The 22,894-nt window shown below is 40.7% G+C and overlaps 1 protein-coding gene across 7 annotated transcripts in view; it reads left to right on the top strand.

The window, feature by feature from the left end:
- The window catches only part of epha3 (eph receptor A3), a 104,904-nt gene that overhangs the window by 55,546 nt on the left and 26,464 nt on the right, over nucleotides 1–22,894 (top strand). For 2 of the 7 annotated variants that reach the window (XM_079665345.1, XM_079665350.1), the window contains exons 5-11: nucleotides 2,612–2,971; nucleotides 8,343–8,467; nucleotides 13,640–13,802; nucleotides 14,653–14,755; nucleotides 15,486–15,550; nucleotides 16,548–16,673; nucleotides 20,779–20,964. In XM_079665345.1, the coding sequence (XP_079521471.1) occupies nucleotides 2,612–2,971; nucleotides 8,343–8,467; nucleotides 13,640–13,802; nucleotides 14,653–14,755; nucleotides 15,486–15,550; nucleotides 16,548–16,673; nucleotides 20,779–20,964 (1,128 nt within the window). Of the gene's footprint in view, nucleotides 1–2,611; nucleotides 2,972–8,342; nucleotides 8,468–13,639; nucleotides 13,803–14,649; nucleotides 14,756–15,485; nucleotides 15,551–16,547; nucleotides 16,674–20,778; nucleotides 20,965–22,894 lie in introns of all 7 variants that reach the window. The other 5 variants (XM_079665344.1, XM_079665346.1, XM_079665348.1 and 2 more) reach the window with 4 other exon arrangements.

Below are 22,894 nucleotides of genomic sequence, written 5' to 3'. Positions count from 1 at the left end.
AACTAAACTCTTATGACGAACAATGAAGAAAAACACACTTGAATCCGTATGGTATTTTCTGCTGTATTCAACATGGGACACTTATGAAACAGCTGTTGCAGCAGTGTATAAGGTATAGTACTCCCAAGAATTCAGTTCCACCAATTAAAAATGCATCAATACACCCCCTCCGTCCCAGAGCAACTCCTTCAATTTTAAACAAAAATATGCTGGTCTTCCTGCCTGAGCATCACCAACAATGTAACTTGTGAACAAACTCAGGGAAATCCCTTTTTTCAAGTCACCTCCAGAGGCTGGAATGGGCCTAAAGAGAATTACCAAAACACAAGTGTCTTTGTGAGGGATTGGAGATTACGCACACATCCTCTGGTTTTACGCTCCGTAACTCATGTCACATGTTAATCTCGATGTATTATTTTGACTTTTCGGAATTAGTGTATGATTGGCTGCATGTGTACATGTGCATGCCTGTGCAGGTATACCTTGTATGCATTACAGGGCCAAGAGTTTGATGTGGTCAGGAGAGTTAGCTGTGTCGGTGAGCCAGAGGACTGTCAGGGTTAGTGTTAGTTTAGTAAAGAAAATATCATCTCATGATTACCAATACACAAAGTAGGGTGACATATACATACAGTTGGGTGCAATAATTAGTTGTTTTCTCTCTGTTAGTGGAAGGATTAATAGTTTTTAATGGTTTATCTGAACAATTCATTTGTGATTATTGCGAGAATTCCCTTGATTGTTTGTTCTGATGGTCAATAGTTGATAAAGATTTCACATGTATTATGAGATACGCTGCCTGTTGTACTTTTAATCAAATGTGCCTCATTAAATTGCGTTTAAATATAGAAACAGGACTTACTACTCTAAAGATTTGGTGATTTTGGTGAGGCTTAAGAAAAAGCTTTATAGTTCTAAAACTATTCATAATCATACATCGTGTTGATTTGCTCTATAAATGAAACTGGTATCCAAAAATGCAATAGCCAATACTTAGATTGCTCCTCCAGTATGACCTATCTGTGTATTTAACTCATTGTATTAAGCTTTTTCAATAAGAAACCTGCTTAGGGCAGATCAATCAGTCCAGGAGCTGCAGAAATGAGTCATGCTGACATGACTTCTTAAGAAATGCTCAATTTAGTTCTGAGAGAATTTCAAATACCCTTACGTATTTTCTGATGTTGGTATATTTTCTTCTGATTTCTCTCTTGTTCAACACAATTACAGACTCTAATGCAGATTACCAGGAGACAGGAGCTATGCATAGTTTGAGAGTGAAGTAATTTCTTGTCGAATCAAACAAACCAAACAAAGCGTTTTATCTCAAGGCACAATCCACTAAGCCCATTTCCCTCCTCTCCTACTGCAACTTCTCAACAGAGTAACTTGGCAGTTTTGTTTTGTTCTCCATGTAATTACAGCCATAGCTTTGATATACAAATCTGGAAACATTCAAAAGGGATCTGTTTGTAATAAGACGTTTTTACTTTTATATGTCAGTCTTTTATATGTTAGAGTTTGACAGTCTGTTTTTTCTATCGAAGAGGCTGTGTCATGCCATTTTCTTCTTTTACTGAGCGAAAAATAGGAAAACAGATGCATACACACACACACTCATATTCACTCAACCATGATATCACCGTATAATTAAACTACAATAACAGAGGTTGAGAATACATTGTGCAGCATTTATTTATTTTCTTCAGTAAAGATCTCCAAGAAGGTACACTTCCTTTGCACTCTAAAGACCCATTTACATGGCCAGTTTCTTCCTGGAAAACTCACTTCCTGGAAAAAAACAGCAAACCTTTTTAGAGGAATGTCTATTTTTTTATATAATCCCTTGTTTTTAGTAAGCTACATTGAACAACACAACAGATGACTTTGCTGTTAAAGCTCCCCTATTATACTGTTTTTCATCAATATATTATAGGTCTCAGATATATACAAAACATGTCTCTGAAGTGTTTGGCTCCAAATACCAAACAGATCATGCATTGCAGCATTGCCCATAATCCCCTCTGTTTCAGCCCTGCTTCAAAAGTGCTGATTCTCTGTCTGTTACTTTAGATGAAAATAAGGAGCCCCTCCCCAAGCCCCTCGGAGAGATATTTCGTTAGAAAGAACACAATGGTGCTCTAGGAGGAGATTCAGGTGATAAGGTGGGGGTTACCTTGGTCGGTGATTGGCTAATGGTTACTCAAGCCAAAAAATCGTTATGACATCACAAAGTGGCCAAAATCTGATCAGCTCATTTTCAGACAGGTTTTTATATAAATGGATCAGGACAAAAATAGAGAGAATCTTTTTTCTTGAAACTTTCATAATCTCTTTACACAGAGGGGACACATGTTCATGTATAAAATACATGAACATGTGGATTTTGCATAATTGGTGACCTTTAAATCTTATTCCATCTAATGTCATACTTCTGTTTGAAGTTGGCACTATTTTCCACCTCGACGTTATTTGCTTTCTTCTCTTTCCTTTTCTACTAATTACCTTGCTTTCTACCTTATTTTTCTATCCAAACCAAACGTTTCTTTCATCCCTTAATGACATCATCCTCCTTTTCCCACCTCCTCTCTTTCTTTTCAATGTCTACCAGGACCCCCTTCAGCTCCTCGAAATGTCATCTCCTCCATCAACGAGACTTCGGTCATCCTGGACTGGAGCTGGCCGGAGGACGCCGGCGGCCGCAAGGACATCACCTTCAATGTCCTCTGCAAGCGCTGCCGGGGGGTGGCTTCTAACGGCAGTAACGGCGGCAACCTGCGCTGTGAGCCGTGCCGGAGCAATGTTCACTTCCTGCCCAGAGCCGCGGGCCTCCACAACACCACGGTGACGGTGGGCGACCTGTTAGCCCACACCAACTACACCTTTGAGATTGAAGCGCTGAGCGGGGTGTCATCGCTGGCACCCAAGATGAGACAGTACGCCGCTGTCACCATCACCACGAACCAAGCTGGTGAGATGTCACAACAGATGGATACATGGATGAAGGCATACACTCAGAAAATCAGATAGATATACTTTAGTCTAAAGCAATCTTTTTAGACCACAAATGATCAAATCTCAGCTTTTTTCTCCAAATTACCTCTGTTTGAGGTGGACCAACCACTGAATCTGAATGGCTCATCAAGCAAAAACCTTTTTAGATGAAAATCTCAAACTTGCAACCTTTAGTCTGGCTTTAATTTCAGTTCAAGAGGTTTAAGTTTCAGGGTTTACACCATAAGAGTCCAGACACTAGGTTTATAGAGGGCTGTGTGGTCTTAATGCATGAAGAAACATGTATTTAAAATATCACTGATTGTAAAACCACAAATGTATAACAAAAAAAAAGACGTATCTAACACATGGATATTATACATGTATCTTTCTCTAAACTACGCCCTTTCTCCCTCTTAATACTTGTATCATATAGTACAGTACACTTCCCGAAGTCCATTTGCTCCAAACACATGCACTCCAACCATCAGCCCTGGACATTTACAAGGCGATCCCAGACCACTATTCTCTAGTTTAACAACCAGGATTATATATCTTCCTTCATCCAAAAAAGACATTCTCATCCATTTAACAGTAACTCCTAACTTAATGGTTGGGTCCCATCAATCTTTAATACAAATATCTCTCCACACATCCACTCCTTAGACGAATATGAGGTCAAATGGAAGTGGTGTTTTGAAATTCCAAGAGTAAAACAAATCTAGTTGCAGTAGAAAGCGCCAAACCTCAGAAATCTCTAACTCGATCAAGGAATGCGCAAAGGACTGGCTGTACTGCATCCATTTATCCTTTTCCCGATCCCTCACTGTTCTCTTACAGTTTGCCTTTGTGTTGGGTAATATTTCTGTGTCAGCAGGTTAGCATTTTGTTTTGGATTTCCTCTCAATCATTATCTCTCTCTCCATCTAGAACAGGATCTTTATTTCTACCTGTCCCTTTCCAAACCCAGCCTGCTGTTTTCTTCTTCTTGTGGGGCATTTTGTTTCTACTTCCAAACCTTGGGAGGTGGTTTAGCACTTGGGAGTTGCTCTCCTTGGTTGTCATACAGCGAGGTCAGGCACTATATAACTTTTTTGATGATAGGCAGATGGCAAGAGCTATGAATTTAAACCTAGTGGTCAAAGCAGCTATGTCGAGAAGTATCGTGATTCAAGACTATTGTTTGTTTTCTTTTACATTTAGACATGGAAACTCCTTGAATCTGCTTTATTTCATGATACTAGAGCTGCTTTGATTTACAATATCAGTGAGGCAAGACACATTTGTCCAAATCAAGGAAAGACTTAGAACTTTATTATTTCTGCAATCAATTTAGCATAGAGTGTGAAGAGTGTGCAAACACATATGTACACGCACTGTAAGGGTAGATCATACATGAGTAAACTCCCCAAGGAAGACACATGTCAGGGTGATGAATATGCAAATGTGAAAGGTTGTGTGTGAACACAATACATACACAGACAGATATAGGCAGTGTTTGCTCTCTGTTGACAAACCTTGACTGTATTAGACATGACAAGGTCCAGACATGACCTCTTTAAAGTGACAGGCCAGCGATGAGAGGTAAATATAGATTGTGTGCTTGTTCACGTACAGTACGTGCACATGTCAAGCCTGAATATTAGTCAGGACTCAAATTGTATGTTGCTATGAGGGTAAAAGGAAATGCAGATTTTAAATAATACTAATTTAACGTAACATTGGTTTTCTCTACATTACACCTTTATTATACATTAAAACATCCATATTACAGAACTATTAAACTGTAATTACACCCGTATTACTCCCATATTACACCCATGTTACACCATTATTTCAGCCATAATGAACCATTTTAAACTGTTATTACATCCATATTACACATTGATACATCCCGATTACAGCCCTTTTTACCGTAATTACACCACTGTTACACACTTATTATACCCAGGGTACACCCATGGCATACCCATGTTAAATCCATGATATACTGTTATAACACCCATAATTCCCTGTTTTTAGACACATATTACATCCATGTAACACCAATATTACACTGTTGTTACACCCCTTTTACACCAGGACACACCCTGTCAAATGACTGTACCCCAAAGGGTTAAAAGGAAAAAAGGTGTAGCAAAGCTTTGGAGTCTTTTATTAGTAGACGTTATAATTTGCATGGTAACTCAAGGGGTTTCTTCTTGTGATCGGCATATATATTACATTAGAAGAGGGCTTATCAACACTAAGAGGGCAGTGAGTGCTCTGAACATTGAAAACCATCTTTAATGTTAAAGCGATCACCATAGAAGATGAATCCTCGCCTTTGCGTATCATAGATCTAGCAGACACACTTTACCACCATACCCACGTTCACCACACACACCCACACACACACACACACACACACACACACACACGCACGCACGCACGCACGCACGCACGCACGCACGCACAAACACACACACACACACACACACACACACACACACACACACACACACACACACACACACACACACACACACACACACACACACACACACACACACACACACACACACACACACACACACACACACACACACACACACACACACACACACACACACACACACACACACACACACACACACACACACACACACACACACACACACACACACACACACACACACACACACACACACACACACACACACACACACACACACACAAACACACACACACACACACACACACAGCCCTCTCCAACCAATATATCCGCCTGCAGCTGCACACTCTCCATCAGCCCTGAGAGTTTACAAGGATTAGATATGTCAGTGCGCCAGCCCCACCCGTCAGCGTACACTTTCTCTCACATAAACACACACACACACACACACACACACACACACACACACACACACACACACACACACACACACACACACACACACACACACACACACACACACACACACACACACACACACACACACACACACACACACACACACACACACACACACAGACGTACAGATGCCAATGCTGTTAAAAGCTGGATTAAGTGTGTCCCTGGGAAGGTGCTGTCTGTCCTGGCTTTGCTGTCAAGGTGCTGTCAGGTAGCACCTTTCACATCCTTTACCCTACACTCTGTCATGAAATAAAGAGTGTGTGATCTACATTTAGAGAAGTGTAATAGCAACAGTTTAAAAAAGTGGCTGCACTTCGCCAAGGGGGTCTAACAAGAAAAAGATGCATGCGCATACAGGGCGCTTGCTTTTAGGTGATCATACTTACATTTTGCGAAACAATGTGTCAATACTTCATCCAATTTGATGATCAATAAGATGACGTTTCAAGATGGTAAAGATCAACAGCTGTGCAGTCCAAGAGAATGTGCGCCAAAATGGTTTCATAAGAAAATGGAGATGCACAAATAAAAAGATAACAAGCAAACAGAAAACAAGAAGAGATAGATAGCAAAGCTGTTTCATTGGATAGCTTCGCTTTACATTGAGTTCTATGTTACTGCCAATAATCCACTCCCAATGGTCCGCAAGTGTTGTAGACAATTCATAGATGTGCTTCAACCAGCTGTGTTGTGTCCCTTGCATCACAGCTGAATGATGCTGATGGCCACTTTTTAAGGCCGTTATGGGCTTGGTTTGCTGTATCAGTTTTACGGTTATACCACGGACTGAAACCGAGAGTGACAGCAAATGAAGTGCTCTGCGATAGACATGCAGAGGGAGCGATAGAAGGAGAGAGGGAAGCAAGGAGAAGGAAAAGGAGGAGGAGAGGAAGTCCAAGCTGCCTCCAAGCGGCCCAGACACAGTAAATCATTACCACCATAAACCACAGAGCCAATAAAAAGCACAGCCTCACCCCGTATCAACCAGAGGGAGGGGATGAGAGGAGGAGCAGGGGGTATAGAAACAGATTCTTCCCATCTGGATTCATTACAGGAGAAAAAATAACTTCCCGCGGAAATAAGCGTGAGTACACAGACGCACACTCCGCAGCCATATAATCACAATCAAGAAAGGCTCGAACATTTCAAAGACAAACATGTTTTTTCCTGTGGTCTAATAAAATTAAAAGTCGATGCCTCAGATGCCGAGCTGGCCCTGGAGCTGCCTGGCAATTAGAGAGCAGTAAAAAAGGGAAATGAGAAAGGGAGTGAAGAGAGAGAGAGAGAATGAGGGAGGGATGCAGGGCTTGATAGAGACGTGCTGAATTACTAGATTGAGACCATCTGAACTCCCCCAGGCAATGCATGGTGAGGATGGGTGAGGAATATCAGTAAGTGCGTCTTACCAAAAGGGACAGGACTTGGAAAAGTATTTCAAAATGAAACGCCTTTTTGAGAAACGCACACAAAACATTGTGCGCAACAATAAACACTAAAGGACACACCAGTGTACTTCATCTTAAGTTACGCAGTACGAGCAGGAACTAAATGATTGAAAAGGACTTTGATATCCTCATCAGATCCACATACTTACTGTGATAGACAAGCATAGCATTGCTTTTCTTCATTTTAATGATATTTCCAAGTGATTCCTCCCAGAATGAAAACATTTAAAAACATCCAATCCATCACTTCATACTTGCTTGAGTTATACAGCAATCGACTGTCTAAAAATAAATATTCCATGTGAAAAGAAACTAGTTTTAAAGTCCTTTCATGCCCAAAACAGAAGAGACAACAACATCACTCTCTTGTGATTCTGCTGCCACTAGCAGTATTGAACCCAACATAAAACTCAACATTTGATTTAATTATTAAAATGGATAATGTTTGTTTTGATGAGATAAAGCTGAATCATGTGACCTAAGCACTATCTCTCGCATCACTCTCGCAGAGGGCTACTGAACGTGACTGATCTCAATATCATATTTCTTTGACCAATTATTCACTGTTTGTGTGTGTGTGTGTGTTTGTGTGTGTGTGTGTGTGTGTGTGTGTGTGTGTGTGTGTGTGTGTGTGTGTGTGTGTGTGTGTGTGTGTGTGTGTGTGTGTGTGTGTGTGTGTGTGTGTGTGTGTGTGTGTGTGTGTGTGTGTGTGTGTGTGTGTGTGTGTGTGTGTGTGTGTGTGTGTGTGTGTGTGTGTGTGTGTGTGTGTGCGTGTGTGTTTGTGTTTACCAGCCAGTGTTTGCATTAGTGTACATGGTCTCGTCCCACCCACCATCTCCAGGCCTCAGCCTTTAATGCGGCCCCACTGGGCAGCAAACTGAATTAGGCTAACAGGAACCATAGACAATTGCCAGGATGCAACACCGGGGGACTGAACTTCCACTGAACTTCACTCACTCTCTCTCTCTCTTTCTTCCTGTCTGTGTGTGTCCTTGTCTACCACCCAGCTCCCTCCCCGGTGACAGTGATCAGAAAGGAGAAGACGTCTCGAAACAGCGTCTCCCTGTCTTGGCAACGGCCAGAGAGACCCAACGGCATTATCCTCGACTACGAGATAAAATACTACGAAAAGGTTGGTGCACAATATATCACTGTTAATGCATTGCTTCGTGTTCCTTTGAGCAGGGCAGCATCACAAACTGGAGTTCTTAAAGGCATAGTTGTGGAAAATATGCTCTTTTGCGACTTTGGTAAGAACATTCATTCTGATATCTGCCTGGTCCAAATAAGGCTAATGTTACTATAAACTTTAACATGTGTTGATAAGTTTGCTCTGGAGTTGCAGTTGTTTGATTTTGTTATCATTAGTCAGGCAAGCTGTTTCACTTAGATGGAAAAACATTCATTCCTACTGGATGAAATGTGCTTCTTTGGTGCAAACGGTTGAAAAGTCTTAAGAATTCCTTCTTCTGCATTTTTAGGCCCATTGAGCATGTTCAGTAGGTTCCTTCTTCAGGCATGTTCAAGGTTTCCTCTGACCCTGAACACTTGAATTACATGAAATAATAACTTTCCAAAGTCAATGTTTACAGCCGCTAATTTTCTAATGATTGTGCATGGGAAGTTATGCTTCAGATGTAGCTAAACAAGTGTTTTCACTACCCAAAAATGCCCTTTTTGCTAAGTCTAACTGCGTGATTAATTACCAGATAAATGTGAGAATGCTATGGTATAGGAACTGTAGTGTTATCCCTTAACACTACAGTCCCTTATTCCCTCAAACATAAAAGAAAGTTGGGGTTAAATCTTTAGCATGAGACTGATGTTGCCCATTATCTCACTTTAACAAGCCAAACAGGTTCCCGTGTTTTTTTGTTTTTTTTCTAAATCTGCATCCCATAACTCCCTTCTCCTTTTCTTACCACCCCGCCAGTCTTTTCAACTGTTTGTCTCTCTTTCTTCATTCCCCTGCCTCATACTCTTCCCCTCCTCCCTTTGTGTTTACCTCGCATCTCTCTTTTTTTCATCTCCCCCTCCTCTAGTTCTCATCCTGTCCTCCTCTTCTCTCTAGTCCTCCTAATGGAGACAAGTTTTATGGCAGACAGTAAATGTGTCTGTGGGGTCGCTCATTCCTCTGTGAGAGAAATTAGTGCAGAACGAATTACACTGGCTTTCAGCACCAATGCTGTGCTATGGCTGACATTTGGCGGTGAAATTAGCCGTGGATGCAAGTTTAATTACTCTGGCAGATTTGTGTGTGTGTGTGTGTGTGTGTGTGTGTGTGTGTGTGTGTGTGTGTGTGTGTGTGTGTGTGTGTGTGTGTGTGTGTGTGTGTGTGTGTGTGTGTGTGTGTGTGTGTGTGTGTGTGTGTGTGTGTGTGTGTGTGTGTGTGTGTGTGTGTGTGTGTGTGTGTGTGTGTGTGTGTGTGTGTGTGTGTGTGTGTGTGTGTGTGTGTGTGTGTGTGTGTGTGTCAGATCACAGTTTGCTTGAATGCCAACAGTGGCCCCTAATCTCTTGATTAGTAGGCCGACAGAAGCAGTTTCCTCTCTAAACTCTGTTCCCTGCTCAGCCATCCTTACCTAAGATGTTAAAACGTAAAACAGCGAGAGGAGAAGTTAATGACTGATCCTGGGTCAGAGCTCGCTGCATGTCTAATTCTCAGCTGTGTTCTTTTCGATCGCACACATTCTCGCACATTACAAATGCATATTCATCGGGACAAAATAGGGCAATGAATGAAAGGGTGGAGTTTAAGGAAGAGTGTGTGTGACACAGTTTTGTAATGAGGAATCTCTTGGCCTTTGCGCTGATCCACGTTAATCACATTGTCTCTCAGGAATTACTGGAGACACTCGGAGACAGACACACAAACAAATACGTTCCCATAGGATTCTCCACAGCAGCCATACATCCCCAGGGATTTTAAACCCCAGACAAAAGGCTGTTCCATGAAGAAGAGCAAACTGGGACAACCTGGGTAGACCCCCATAATAAACCCAGGATAGAGGCCCCTTCTGGTGGCAGGCAGAGGGACGCTGAGCGCCTCCAGCTTGCCAAGGGCCGAGGCCATAAGAGGGCAAGAGTTGGAGCACAACTTCCCATCACCAAGACCACACCATGACTCACTTATGAGCCAGAAAGAGGCTTTTAGAGACACATATACTCAGACACACAGAGATATAATTGTAGGAACGCATAAACAGGATGGTAAAACAGAATTCAAAAACAGACTGAGAGAGATTATAGCAGAAGCTTTTAGCAGGAAGATGTTCAGATCTGCAGCATCAGCCAGGCTTTCTGCTTTTATGTGTTTGTGGTTTCCTTCTTCTTTATTTACACAAGACATACACAGTGTACATTATCATGTAACCCAATATCAATATACCGATGACTCCAGCTTCTCTTAGAAAAATGAACATTTCGCCAACAACCACACAACATCATTCAAAGCTAAAATATATCTGTATGGTAGATGAATTATGCTACGCATGGACCAAGAGACTTCTGGAGAGAAACCAATGGCGGACATGGAATGACCTTACAGTTCAGTTTTTCTTTGTGAGGTCTAAACATCAAGATTTGTTTTGTCCTGTGAGCCGAATGAGGACAATTGTGGGATGACCATTTTAGTTAAGTTGTGTATTTCATTGGTATAGTTAAGGGCTTTACAGTGTGAGACAGAACCCAAATACTAATTATTTCAATTCATTTAGTATCTTAATGCTCTGTGCTGATTGGACGTCTTATCCTTAAAGAAAATTAACCAGTTGTGCACAACCTTTCTGGCAAATGTTGAAAACATGGACTTCTCCCATTCTCCCAGGGGTATCCCAATCAATCATGTACTGTAACGCACACAGTAATTAAATTAAATTCAAATATCCGTATTGACGTGACCATAATGACATACAGTATTGCCAAAGCTTTGTACAATTACGACATCTAAATATTTGGAATGTAGGGTTATGTTCACACACATTTAAAAGAACATAAAACGGACTAATTCGAGGCTCCAGTAGCATTAATAACCTTTAATGTACACGGCACATGCTGTTTCTTAAGTTACACAAAATATATAAAAAATGTTGAACAACTGGAATATTCACATATTCATTGTTATATTTTTAGCCTTCAGGGAAGTTACATTTATTCGAAAAAATACTCATACCAAATATTTCATAAATACTATGTTGAGTAGGTTCAACAAAATGTATGTTTTATACCAAAAGAAAAGGTAAACAGTATTTTCCCCCTCCCTTTCCACTAACACATACCACTCTGTCACACGGTCGTGAAACCAGAGGCTCAGGTTTCCAAAGTGCAATGGCTGATCCTGAACTGTGTGTCCTATCTAGTATGGGAACTTTTAGAGAATGTTTGGTGATATTCTTGGGAATTCCCAACGAAAAAACTTCCAAGAAAAAATGAGAGGTGTTTCATCTAGCTGCGTGATCTTCTTGTCGCTTACACCGGCTAAAGGGGCGCTCCGCAGCCAATAAGGCATTTTCAAGTGCACTTTGTCGAAATAGAATTTGTGGGAATACGCTTTGCTGATTGTTTTTGCATGTTTTATCACAGCAATCTAAAGAGCAAAGAGAGAGCTTTCGATTGGCTTTAATTTGGGATGTTTATTTAGTCTAAGAAGGAAGGAATGCTGCCTGAAACACTGTATTTACAAGACTTCTGCTGTGCATCTCCTGTTTTCGGGTCTGAAGGAGTTTGCATCCATGCATGTGTGTATGTGCGTGTGATACTGTGTGTGTGTTATACAATCTATAATTTGCTACAGCTCTGTTTAGATTGTCGAAGCAGAAAGCGGCTCAGAGGCCATCTTACATTCTAGCAGTGCTCTGGTGACACCCACACAAACACACACACACACAAACACAGAACTGGATGGTTCAGAATCGCACAACTTGTCGGGCTGCAGTGAAGAGACGTGTCAGACCCATGTTTCTTTCTCTGTTTCCACACACGCACACACACACACACACACACACACACACACACACACACACACACACACACACACACACACACACACACACACACACACACACACACACACACACACACACACACACACACACACACACAAAGGTGCTCTAGCCACACCTGTGTGTGATTTCCATGGGTTCACATGCTGTCTTGAACGAGGAACGGTGACAAGCTGCGAGTAGATTTATAGTTGTGATGAAGAGTTGTCCCAGCGCTGGTCTGGAGTATCCGTTACCTCCTCACACATAGAGCAGTTTATAAAGCTTTGTGCGCCATAAAACTCTGATCCGCTCCATTAATTGGCCTGAAGTTCCTTTTGGACGCTGCTTGTGTGTATGTGTGAATGTGTACTTGTGTTTATGTTGTTGCCAGTACCAATGAGGGCCTATTTGTTACTAGGCCTATAAAATAAGGATTTTAGTGTGCGTGCGATTCGGTCTTGGATGATTTTTATGAGACTGGCTATGTTGCAAAACATGTAGCTCATTTTAAGGATTGTTGAAGTCATCTCTAATAAGTTGTCGTTAAAATTTAAGATCGGCACAGTGCAATTTTCCGTCTATTTAGCAGTGTGTTTCATAGCATCGAATTGCTTCCATAATTATGTGATCGCAAATCTCTCTGCCTGCACGGATTAGTTCAGTTATTTCCACCCTGGAAAATTCAAACATGCTACTGTATGAACCACAAACTAAGGGGAAATGCAATGTCAAATGTTGTTGAAGAAATAAGAATAATTTTTTAAAACGTACTTATTCATTCACGCTCAATTATGGTGTCCTTGAAATGACAGGCTTGCCTTGTGTAATTCAAAGTTATTTTACTTTCCAATCATGGATTTTACATATGACATTTCTATTAAAAAATTAAATTGGAAATATAATTGAAATCATACTTAATATAGTGTTTCTTTAATTTTCTCACACACACAATACATCTAAAAAAAGACTGTCTTTCTCTTTCCTTTTCTCCATCCACCTCCTCTCATCTTTTCTTCAGCGTTTTTCTTCCTTCCACATCTGGAAACAATAATCTGAATGCAGCCCCGGTGTGTAAATCCCCCAGTTGTTTATCAGTGGAGATCAGTAGGAGAGAAGCCATAAAACAAGGAGGACATCATTCATCAGATAGCTGTCAGGGATATTTGGGAGTGGGTGTAAGCATGTGTGTGTAAACGCACATAACGCTTCTATTGTATGGTAATCATTACTAGTTTCCAAACCAAATTGAAGTATTTTTCTTAAAAGGCAACTGTCTAAATATTTATAATTTTAATTATTTAAACGGTATGCGTCTTGTGTTTCAGGAGGAGCAGGAGACCAGCTACACCATCCTGCGTGCGCGGGGCTGTAACGTGACTCTGAGCAGTCTGAAGCCCAACACGGCCTACCTGCTGCAGATCAGAGCGCGCACGGCAGCCGGGTACGGAGCCAGCAGCCCCAGCTTTCAGTTCGAGACCAGCCCCGACTGTAAGTGCAGCTTATCATAATGATCATTTTACTGTTCAGAATCAGAATACCTTTGTTAGTCCCACATAGGGGACATTTACATTGTTACAGCAGAAAAGAGCCGAAGACAGCTTAATGTTACCTAAGTAGCATGCATAAAATAAAATATTCAAGATAAAAGAAAAATTATAATAAAAAAAGTTACACAATTTACAAAAAAACACATCTTGTAACAGTTCTGAAAGTTTTCAGTTGTTGTTGAAAATAAGGAAAAGTAGAAAAAGGGATATCCTGGCCATTTTCCTTTTGCGTTGGTCTTTTAATATTTGAATCGTTTAACCTTTATTAAAATTATGACGTTTTTATTACTATTATCTTTTTAATGTTGTTGTACCTATATGTTTACTTTATTGTATAAGGTTTCGTATTGTTGCATCTATTCCCTTAGTCTTGTGTCTTATTTCTATTATCATACCTTTTACCTCCTTGTGTCTCTTAACCTGTTCAAATGTTATATTTGGTTGCTATGCTGCATGTATCTGTAAAGGTCTTAACATCTGATCTGAGGGGAGTTTATTTTTAACTTGTGATCTCTGCCATTTTGTAAAGCACTTTGAGCTGCACGTGCTGTTTGAAAAGTGCTACTGTATATAAATAATTGTATTATTATTATTATTAAAAATGTAAAGGTTTTGGTTATTTGAAACTAATGCACTAGGATTCCTGCTGTTCTGAATTCTAACTTTCTGTTAGCCCCTTTGGGTTTCAACAGCTGCAGTGTGAAGTCTCTGAAAGATAATTGTTTTCTATATTATTTAACGAGTATCCTTAATTAACTTCTCATCACCTGTTTCTCTCTGACTTTCAGCAGCCTTCTCCATCTCCAGTGAGAGCAGCCAGGTTGTTCTGATCGCCATCTCCTCCGCCGTGGCCATCATCCTGCTCACTGTGTTGCTGTACGTTCTGATTGGCAGGTCTGTCCGCCTGTCACTTCACCTGATTGTCAACGAGTGTTTACTCCTCTAATCACAGTAATCCTGTTGCTCTCCATCCCTCCAGGTGTACCTTAACGTCAATTAGATGACTAATGACTGCAAACTTTATTTTAATATTTCACCAAATAAGATTTGTTCTGTTTCCCCCTTATAATTCCTGTAAGACATAATGTAACAGCTGTACATACGTTTGTGTATATAAGAGAAAACTATAAATTGTGTGTGTGTGTGTGTGTGTGTGTGTGTGTGTGTGTGTGTGTGTGTGTGTGTGTTTGTGTGTGTGTGTGTGTGTGTGTGTGTGTGTGTGTGTGTGTGTGTGTGTGTGTGTGTGTGTGTGTGTGTGTGTGTGTGTGTGTGTGTGTGTGTGTGTGTGTGTGTGTGTGTGTGTGTGTGTGTGTGTGTGTGTGTGTGTGTGTGTGTGTGTGTGTGTGTGTGTGTGTGTGTGTGTGTGTGCTTAAAATTGGCAGTCACTACTGTTCAGAGAGAGTATAAATCCATGGCTCATTATAAGACTTACTGATCCTCTCTTGGTTTATAAGAGCTGGGATTATACACACACACACACACACACACACACACACACACACACACACACACACACACACACACACACACATGTCTCTCACTAGCTTCCAGCCTGGGCTAACGGTTGAAGTCTTATTGGGAGATGTGGCACTACTTATGACCTTTTTTCTGTTTGGTTTGGCAGGTTTTGTTGCCACAGCAAATCCAAACATCCTGATGAGAAAAGACTGCACTTTGGCAATGGCCACTGTAAGTACTGCTCCATGTTCTCGTGAGTCTTTGGGATGTTATCCATCCAACCCCGTCTACACTTATTTATTGGTGGAGTACAAACAAAACTAGGTAGTTACATTATGGTTTGATAGGGAAGATGTCTTTCTTGAGTGTCTTTACCCACAGCGGTGGTTTTGGAGCAGCTAGTTCCAAACTTGAAGTGGTTTCCCCTTTACCTCGGTTCATTTGGTCACATTAGAAGACAGGATCCAGACTGGAACCATGCTCAAAAGATGGTTTCGTGGTCCATTTACAAATCAATTCTGAAAGCTTCATTTGGATAGAGAGCAAGATCACAGTGTTGTCTTTGACCGTCTCAGATAGCTGGCCCTGTCCAATTGATACATGACCAGTGTCAAAAGAGTCTCTCTCATAGCATTTTGAAAAGTTAAAGTCTGTGAAGTTAGACCAATGTTCAAATCACCCAAAGTAACAACTTTTGAAGTATCCATCCCAAGGGAAAACAGCTTAATAATGAACTCCTTTATGTTACGTATTCTGCTTTATTCCTGTTATTTATTAGTAATCCTCCTACCATTAACCTTGACCCAGGTATTAGCCCCCACGACTTTACACTGCATCATGAACAGTTTGGATGGGTCAGATGTAAAGCATAAAATACCCAACAGGGACTAATAAAGCACAACTTTATTTTTTTAAAGTACAGCTTTATTACTTAATGGATAGACAAGTCTTTCTCAAAACATATACTTGGAGAAATGCCATATACTAAAAATGTTGGTTTGTCTCGCCCAGTGTTTGTTGAGTCATCACTTATCATTAATATGTTTTCTGTTTTGCTTTTCAAAGTAAAGCTAAGCACTAGCACGTGATATAACCTAACCAATATATAACCTTACAAAGTCGTTAAAATGTTTGGGGGCATTTTTTATGTACGGTAAGTACAAACATAAGGACCTACAGTACAGATTTCTGGTCATTAACTGGTGCAACCTGCTCTCTCCTGCTGCAGTGCGTCTGCCGGGCATCAGGACCTACGTGGACCCCCACACGTATGAGGACCCCAGCCAGGCTGTGCACGAGTTTGCAAAGGAGCTGGACGCCTCCTGCATCGCCATCGACAAAGTGGTGGGAGCAGGTGAGAATGGACTAAGGGAGATGCTTAAGTGCACTTTGCTAAACTGAACGACACCATACAGATTATTTCAGGCAAGAAAAGAACATTACATTTTAACAAGTCTGTTAGAAGGACAAACTAGAAAGAAGATCAAGAGAGAGAAATGGTTTCTTCCTCTCACCGACCTCTCCTTTCCCACCCTCACCTCACAGTTACGGTACTTCACTTTCTTGCTCTTTTTCACGCTCTATTTAAATGACAAAGAAACACAGAGTGCTCAACCACATAGAAAAAGATGAGGTGCATATAGAGTTCCCATATATCTACATTTTCATAGCAGCAGGCTAGTTTAACTGTGTGTCATATACTGCACAGCTGGGATTGAGAAAGCATTTAAAGCCACAGCTTGAGGTCCCTTCTTCCCAGCCCTCCTCTATGATAGAGGGAGAGATGGTGAAATCTAAAGTAGTTCTGCTCTCCTGCGGTTAGTCTTCCTTTTCACTCTTCATTTCCTTCTTTTATTTACATTTTCTACAGGCGATTGTCTGTTAATCTTATTCTGAATGTAGTCTAATGAAAGCAACCATAAAACAATTTTCCTCTCCTCTCTTCTCCTCATGCACTCCCTGATAAGTTGAGCAGAAGTGCAGACGGGAGGGTAATGCATTGTGATTCATGTGGAGTAGATGGACAGCACATAAGGTGGGGGGGGGAGGGTCTCGAGAGTCCCTGCAGCCCCTCCACACTGTAAAGCTGTCAGGACGGCCTGAGAGTCTAATACCTGGCTCCACACTGGAGTACAACACACTCCACAATGCATTTATCATAGTACATAGCAGACATAACACATAGGAATATCTCAGGCTAAAAGGACGCATTGGTTAATGTATTGGAAATCAGATATTGAAGTCAGTGTTATCCACTTCTTATATTAAACATGTTTTTATTCATTGTAGAATAGTTCTACTCTGATCCTCGGGATGGCTTCTTATTAGTTGCTTCTCCACATACTTTTCGATTTTACACAATTATACATCAATCATATTACAGGGCCGTTTGCAGTGGTCAATAGTGATTAAGTACATTGACGTACACGATTTTGAAGTATCTTCGTTACTTAAAAATGTAAATTATCTATTACTTCATTCTTCTATGCAGAGCCAAATATTGTACTTTTTACTTCAATAAAACTGCTGCAACATTAAAGTGATGAACAGATTAGTGCATCAATAATTATAGTCCAATAATATGATATATGAATGTTATTCCTCAACCTCAGTTGCCAGTGTGAAATCATGAGTATTTTTTTTGTTACTGAATAATTTACATTTTGTAATCCTGTTTAATTAGATGCTTGTACTTTTGTAATTTTAGTTTGGAAAATGTTAAATGCAGGACTTCCACGTGTAGCAGAGTACTTCTTTACTGTGGTATTATTACTTTTATTTAAGTAAATTATATATTTGTTCACCTATGAACATATGCCATGTACGTTTAATACATGTAAATTACAAGCAAATAGTGCAGGCATATAAAAGAGAGAAAAATATAGTACATTTTTAATATGAGGGAAAGTGTTTTATTAATAATGTATTTATAAATACTGTCATGTGTATCATCATATAAAACCAATATCAGTTGATCCCGAAAAACCCTCACACACAGTTGAGTTCACCCTGAAGTAGGCTACACCACTATATACTATACATCTTTGTTTTTTGTTAGCATTCAGCAACTAGCTCCCTCGAGGCCATGACACTAATTGCTATCGGGACATACTGTGTTGTTGCTTAATGTGAATTTGAATGAAATAATTTTACAGGGACTAAAAAACCAACATTTTTGTAACCAGTACAGTTGTACACATGTTAATATAACCAGGCTACCCAAGACACATTTTAATTCTTTAAAATAAGCCTCTATGAGAATCCCATTGATGCTATTGGAGCACAGGTTGTCTATATGCTTGAGCTCTCTACTCTAGAACTGTTGTAAAACGTGTATGGGAAGTGAACATCAGAGCTGAATTTTAAAGCTTTAGCCATGATGTAAACTTTTTTTCAGCTTAAATACAACCATGTACCTGTATTCTTGAAAGGAAACCATATTAGCACCATGAACAATACACAACATACAGTACCTATTCTTTCTCCATTCCTCCCTCAATCCCCATCTGTCTCCATTACACATGTTAACAACACTTTGATCTTCTTGCCAATCTGTGATTGTGTGTTAAAAGACAGAACACATGCTCCGCTCTGCTAACATGGGTCAGACTGTAACATCAAAGAGGGATACCTAGCTCCGCTCAGAGCAGGAAAGGGGTGAGCGTCCCTAATCAAGACTTATTAGAACAAGATCTTCTTTCTCAGAGTGACCACATGAAAAAGGTGCCTCGTCCTGGCTCGTCCGTCCCCTGCTGAAGGCCAGAAGAACAGGCATGCGTTTGGTATTTAGACAGGGTGTAATTATTCCAGCTTAAGTTCTTCCAGACCCTCTTCAAGTCCATTATTTGACCCATGCTCTCTGATCCAGAGCTGCTATGGGAAATGATTGTCCTGGACTCTGAGACAGATCTGCACATGTCTTTACTCTGACATCACCTTGCATGATCACACTCAATTTCATATAAATTCAGTAAAGGGTACAACACACACACACACACACACACACACACACACACACACACACACACACACACACACACACACACACACACACACACACACACACACACACACACACACACACACACACACACACACACACACACGCACACACACACACGCACACACACACACACGCACACACGCACACACACACACACAGGCATACTGTATACACATTCTCATCTTCTAGTCTTCTTCGAGCCAAATCCCCGTCACCAGCTGTGACATGGCTGGCTGCCTTTGAAGTGGCCAGCCTGCCTACAGAGCTTACAATACCTGGTGAAGCTCACAAAACACACACACACACACACAAACACACACACACACACACACACACACACACACACACACACACACACACACACACACACACACACACGGAGACATGGTCTGAGGGTCTGAGGTAAACACACACACGCTTATCCCCTCACCAGCGAGGAATGCTAATTGAGATTTCCCAGAGTGTATGTTGAGTCATGTTGTCTTTTAATACGATACTTGAGGAAAGTTGAAAGATCATTTTATTTGGACTGTGCTATCGAGTGGATCAGTTTCAAAGTTTATTACAGCACATGGTGTCATTACTGTAATTAGTGGTCGTAACACATAATTATCCCGTGATCTCTCTCCAAGTTCAATAAATACCAAGCCTGATTAATGAGAGTTAAGTAATGACAGGGTAATCATCAAGATCTTCTTTGATCGGCATCGTTGACTCTTAAGTGGTCGGTGCATCTGTTAAAACGTAGTGACACCTCAAACTGTCGACCTGCTTTTCTAACTCAGTGCCACACACCTGTATGTACAGTACAGCACTTCAGCCTAATGCTAAACCATGTTAGATCCATGTTAGGAAAACATAGACAAGCACTTTAGTTACATATGAGGTTGTGATTAAGTAGATTCCTGTTTACTTAGTTTTACTGGCTCATTTCAGTTTGTTATACTTCTGGTTCAATTGTTGAATTTATGTGAAAAGTTAAATATTTTGGAAAGTTGGACTTCTTTCCCTGATAGAGGACTGTACTGATCATTGTTACACATATATCTTCAATTGATGGCAAGTTTCAAGTTAGCATGACCAAAAGTCTGATTAACCAAAATTAACTATTTCGAATAAAACCCCACTTTTCAACTTATTGATTCAATTCTTTGAGCATAGATAATTATATTCAAATATCATGTTGTATGGGAAGTATAATTAGAATCTTCATATTAGCGATACACGACATATATCATTTTAGCATATGGTATGTATGTTAATAGACCATTTATCACAGATATATGGCGATAAAGTATATCTGAATGTGTATCACCATAGAACGATATCAACATTATAGTTTATAGATACTAAGACCCCAGAGATGGTATTTAGAGAAGTGTTATCCTGCTGTTATCAGTCTTGTTCATATATTTCACATTTAACCGTATTTCATCTTCCATTCTTTTGTCCTTAGGTGAGTTTGGCGAGGTGTGCAGTGGTCGCCTGAAGCTGCCCAGCAAGAAGGAGATCTGTGTGGCCATCAAGACTCTCAAAGGAGGATACACTGATAAGCAGAGGCGGGACTTCCTCGCTGAGGCGTCAATCATGGGACAGTTTGACCACCCCAACATCATCAGGCTGGAGGGGGTGGTAACACGCAGTAAGTGCTTCCATCAGTTCCAACTAAAAGGGGCACACTGAAGGGATTTCACTTTGTACTAATCTAATCATATAGGGTATTGCTTCAAAGTTCTTTAAGTGATCCCAATTTATCAAGATGTAGGTATTCTGGTAAAATGTCATTGGTGATTTGATTGGTCCGTTTAAGCACAAAACAGCACAGAATAGTGAAAAATATAATAGGATGGAGTAAGAAAGCGCAGAGTAACATTTGCATTCACATTTTGTCGCAGGTTTAGCATCTTTTACCGATTCCAGATTTGCAATTGTCATGACAAATGGCTCTAAAGTGGCCCACACTTCTGTAAAGGAGCACAGTAGTTTTATTGAGTTGCAGTGGTGTAAATCTCTGCAGATCAATGTGCTCTGATCAAAGCCTGTGTCCAAAGCGAGCATAAATCCATAAATCCATATCTTTGACTCGCTCCCCTCTGGGCCTCTTTATAAGACTATCATTAGCACACAGAAGGCCTCTTTAAAAGGGAATGACTGCAGAACAAAGGAAATAATGAGCCTGAACTTTGTCGCTGAAACGGGCCGGGCCCCTATCTCTCCCCGCGGCACCAGGCTTGTTAAGTAGTTCTGCCAGCGAGCCTATTCTAAAGAGTAGAATGAAATACATTTAAAACTTCTCTTACTTTATCGTCACCATTTTTGGGGTCCTCTTATTCATTTCTTCTTTTTCTTCTTTGCAATCTCATTGCCGTTATTGCTCAATGCTTTTTAAATTGCAGTCATTTAAATTGATAAAAGGGACCAGCACGACTTACTCTAATCAAGAACAGCGTCGCCAATTAATCTAAATGTAATGTGCAAACAGCAACGTGCAAAACATTCAAACCATATTGTGTTTCTTAATGAATGGTACTTTCTTCTTATGATTCATTGTTTTGAATCACGACTAACAGAAATTAAGCAGAACAATTATCATTCTTGAAGCTACAACATAGCTTTCAGTGGAAATAAGCGTACTTTGGAAAAAGTATATACAACTGTTTTGTAAGGAAGCACATTCACCAATGGTTTCAGCTTTGTTCCCACCTTGTTGTTATTCAGCCTTGAACACAGTAAATGAAAGTGATGGTTGTTCTGTTTACAGTCCCTCATCATTGAGAAAGAATGCATAATACATCTTAGAGTACACCGCTCTTCCTAAGGTCCAGCCGGTGAAAAATACTGCAAAAACAGTTCACTGTGGTTTCATGTGCTGCTTTTAGACTAATAGAGGAAGCGCAATATCCAGTACTCTGTTTGTGTGTGTGTGTGAGTGTGTGTATCTTGCATGTGTGTGTGTACATAGCATTTGGAGGGATACCCAGAACAAATGTGCGTGAGCTGGAGCAGCATGAGTGCGGGGCATAGTTTTAGGAGGTCGATTTGATATGCTCTCACACACACACACACACACACACACACACACACACACACACACACACACACACACACACACACACACTGCCGTAGGGTGATTTATTAAGCTGCTCCTGTTAATTCTTAATAATCCTGAGACTTTCACACCCCATTTACCTTGCTGCTTTTGGCTGATCCACAGGCTGCATATTTGCAAGCGCGTTCGTTCACACACACACACACACACACACACACACACACACACACACACACACACACACACACACACACACACACACACACACAAAACATTCACTCAAACTTGTGTTCACAGAATAAAGGGGGCTCGGGGCCTTTATCTTTGCTGCCAATGTTGAGGAAAGAGAGAAAGAGGGAAGGGAAGAGGGCGGAGGACAGGAGGGAGGACCGGGGGTGTGTGTTCCTGAGACTATAAAAGCCGTCCGCTGGTAAACGGAGACATCCATCACGGCCTTTTAGGGATGAGGTTGTGGGTGGAGGGTGTTTAGCTGTGACTGTGTTTAAATGATGAGAAATTGTTG

This window comes from Notothenia rossii (assembly GCF_949606895.1).
Source record: "Notothenia rossii genome assembly, chromosome: 2".
NCBI lineage: Eukaryota > Metazoa > Chordata > Actinopteri > Perciformes > Nototheniidae > Notothenia > Notothenia rossii.
The sequence above is the reverse complement of the archived record's forward strand: the minus strand, read 5'-3'. Positions and strand labels throughout refer to the sequence as shown.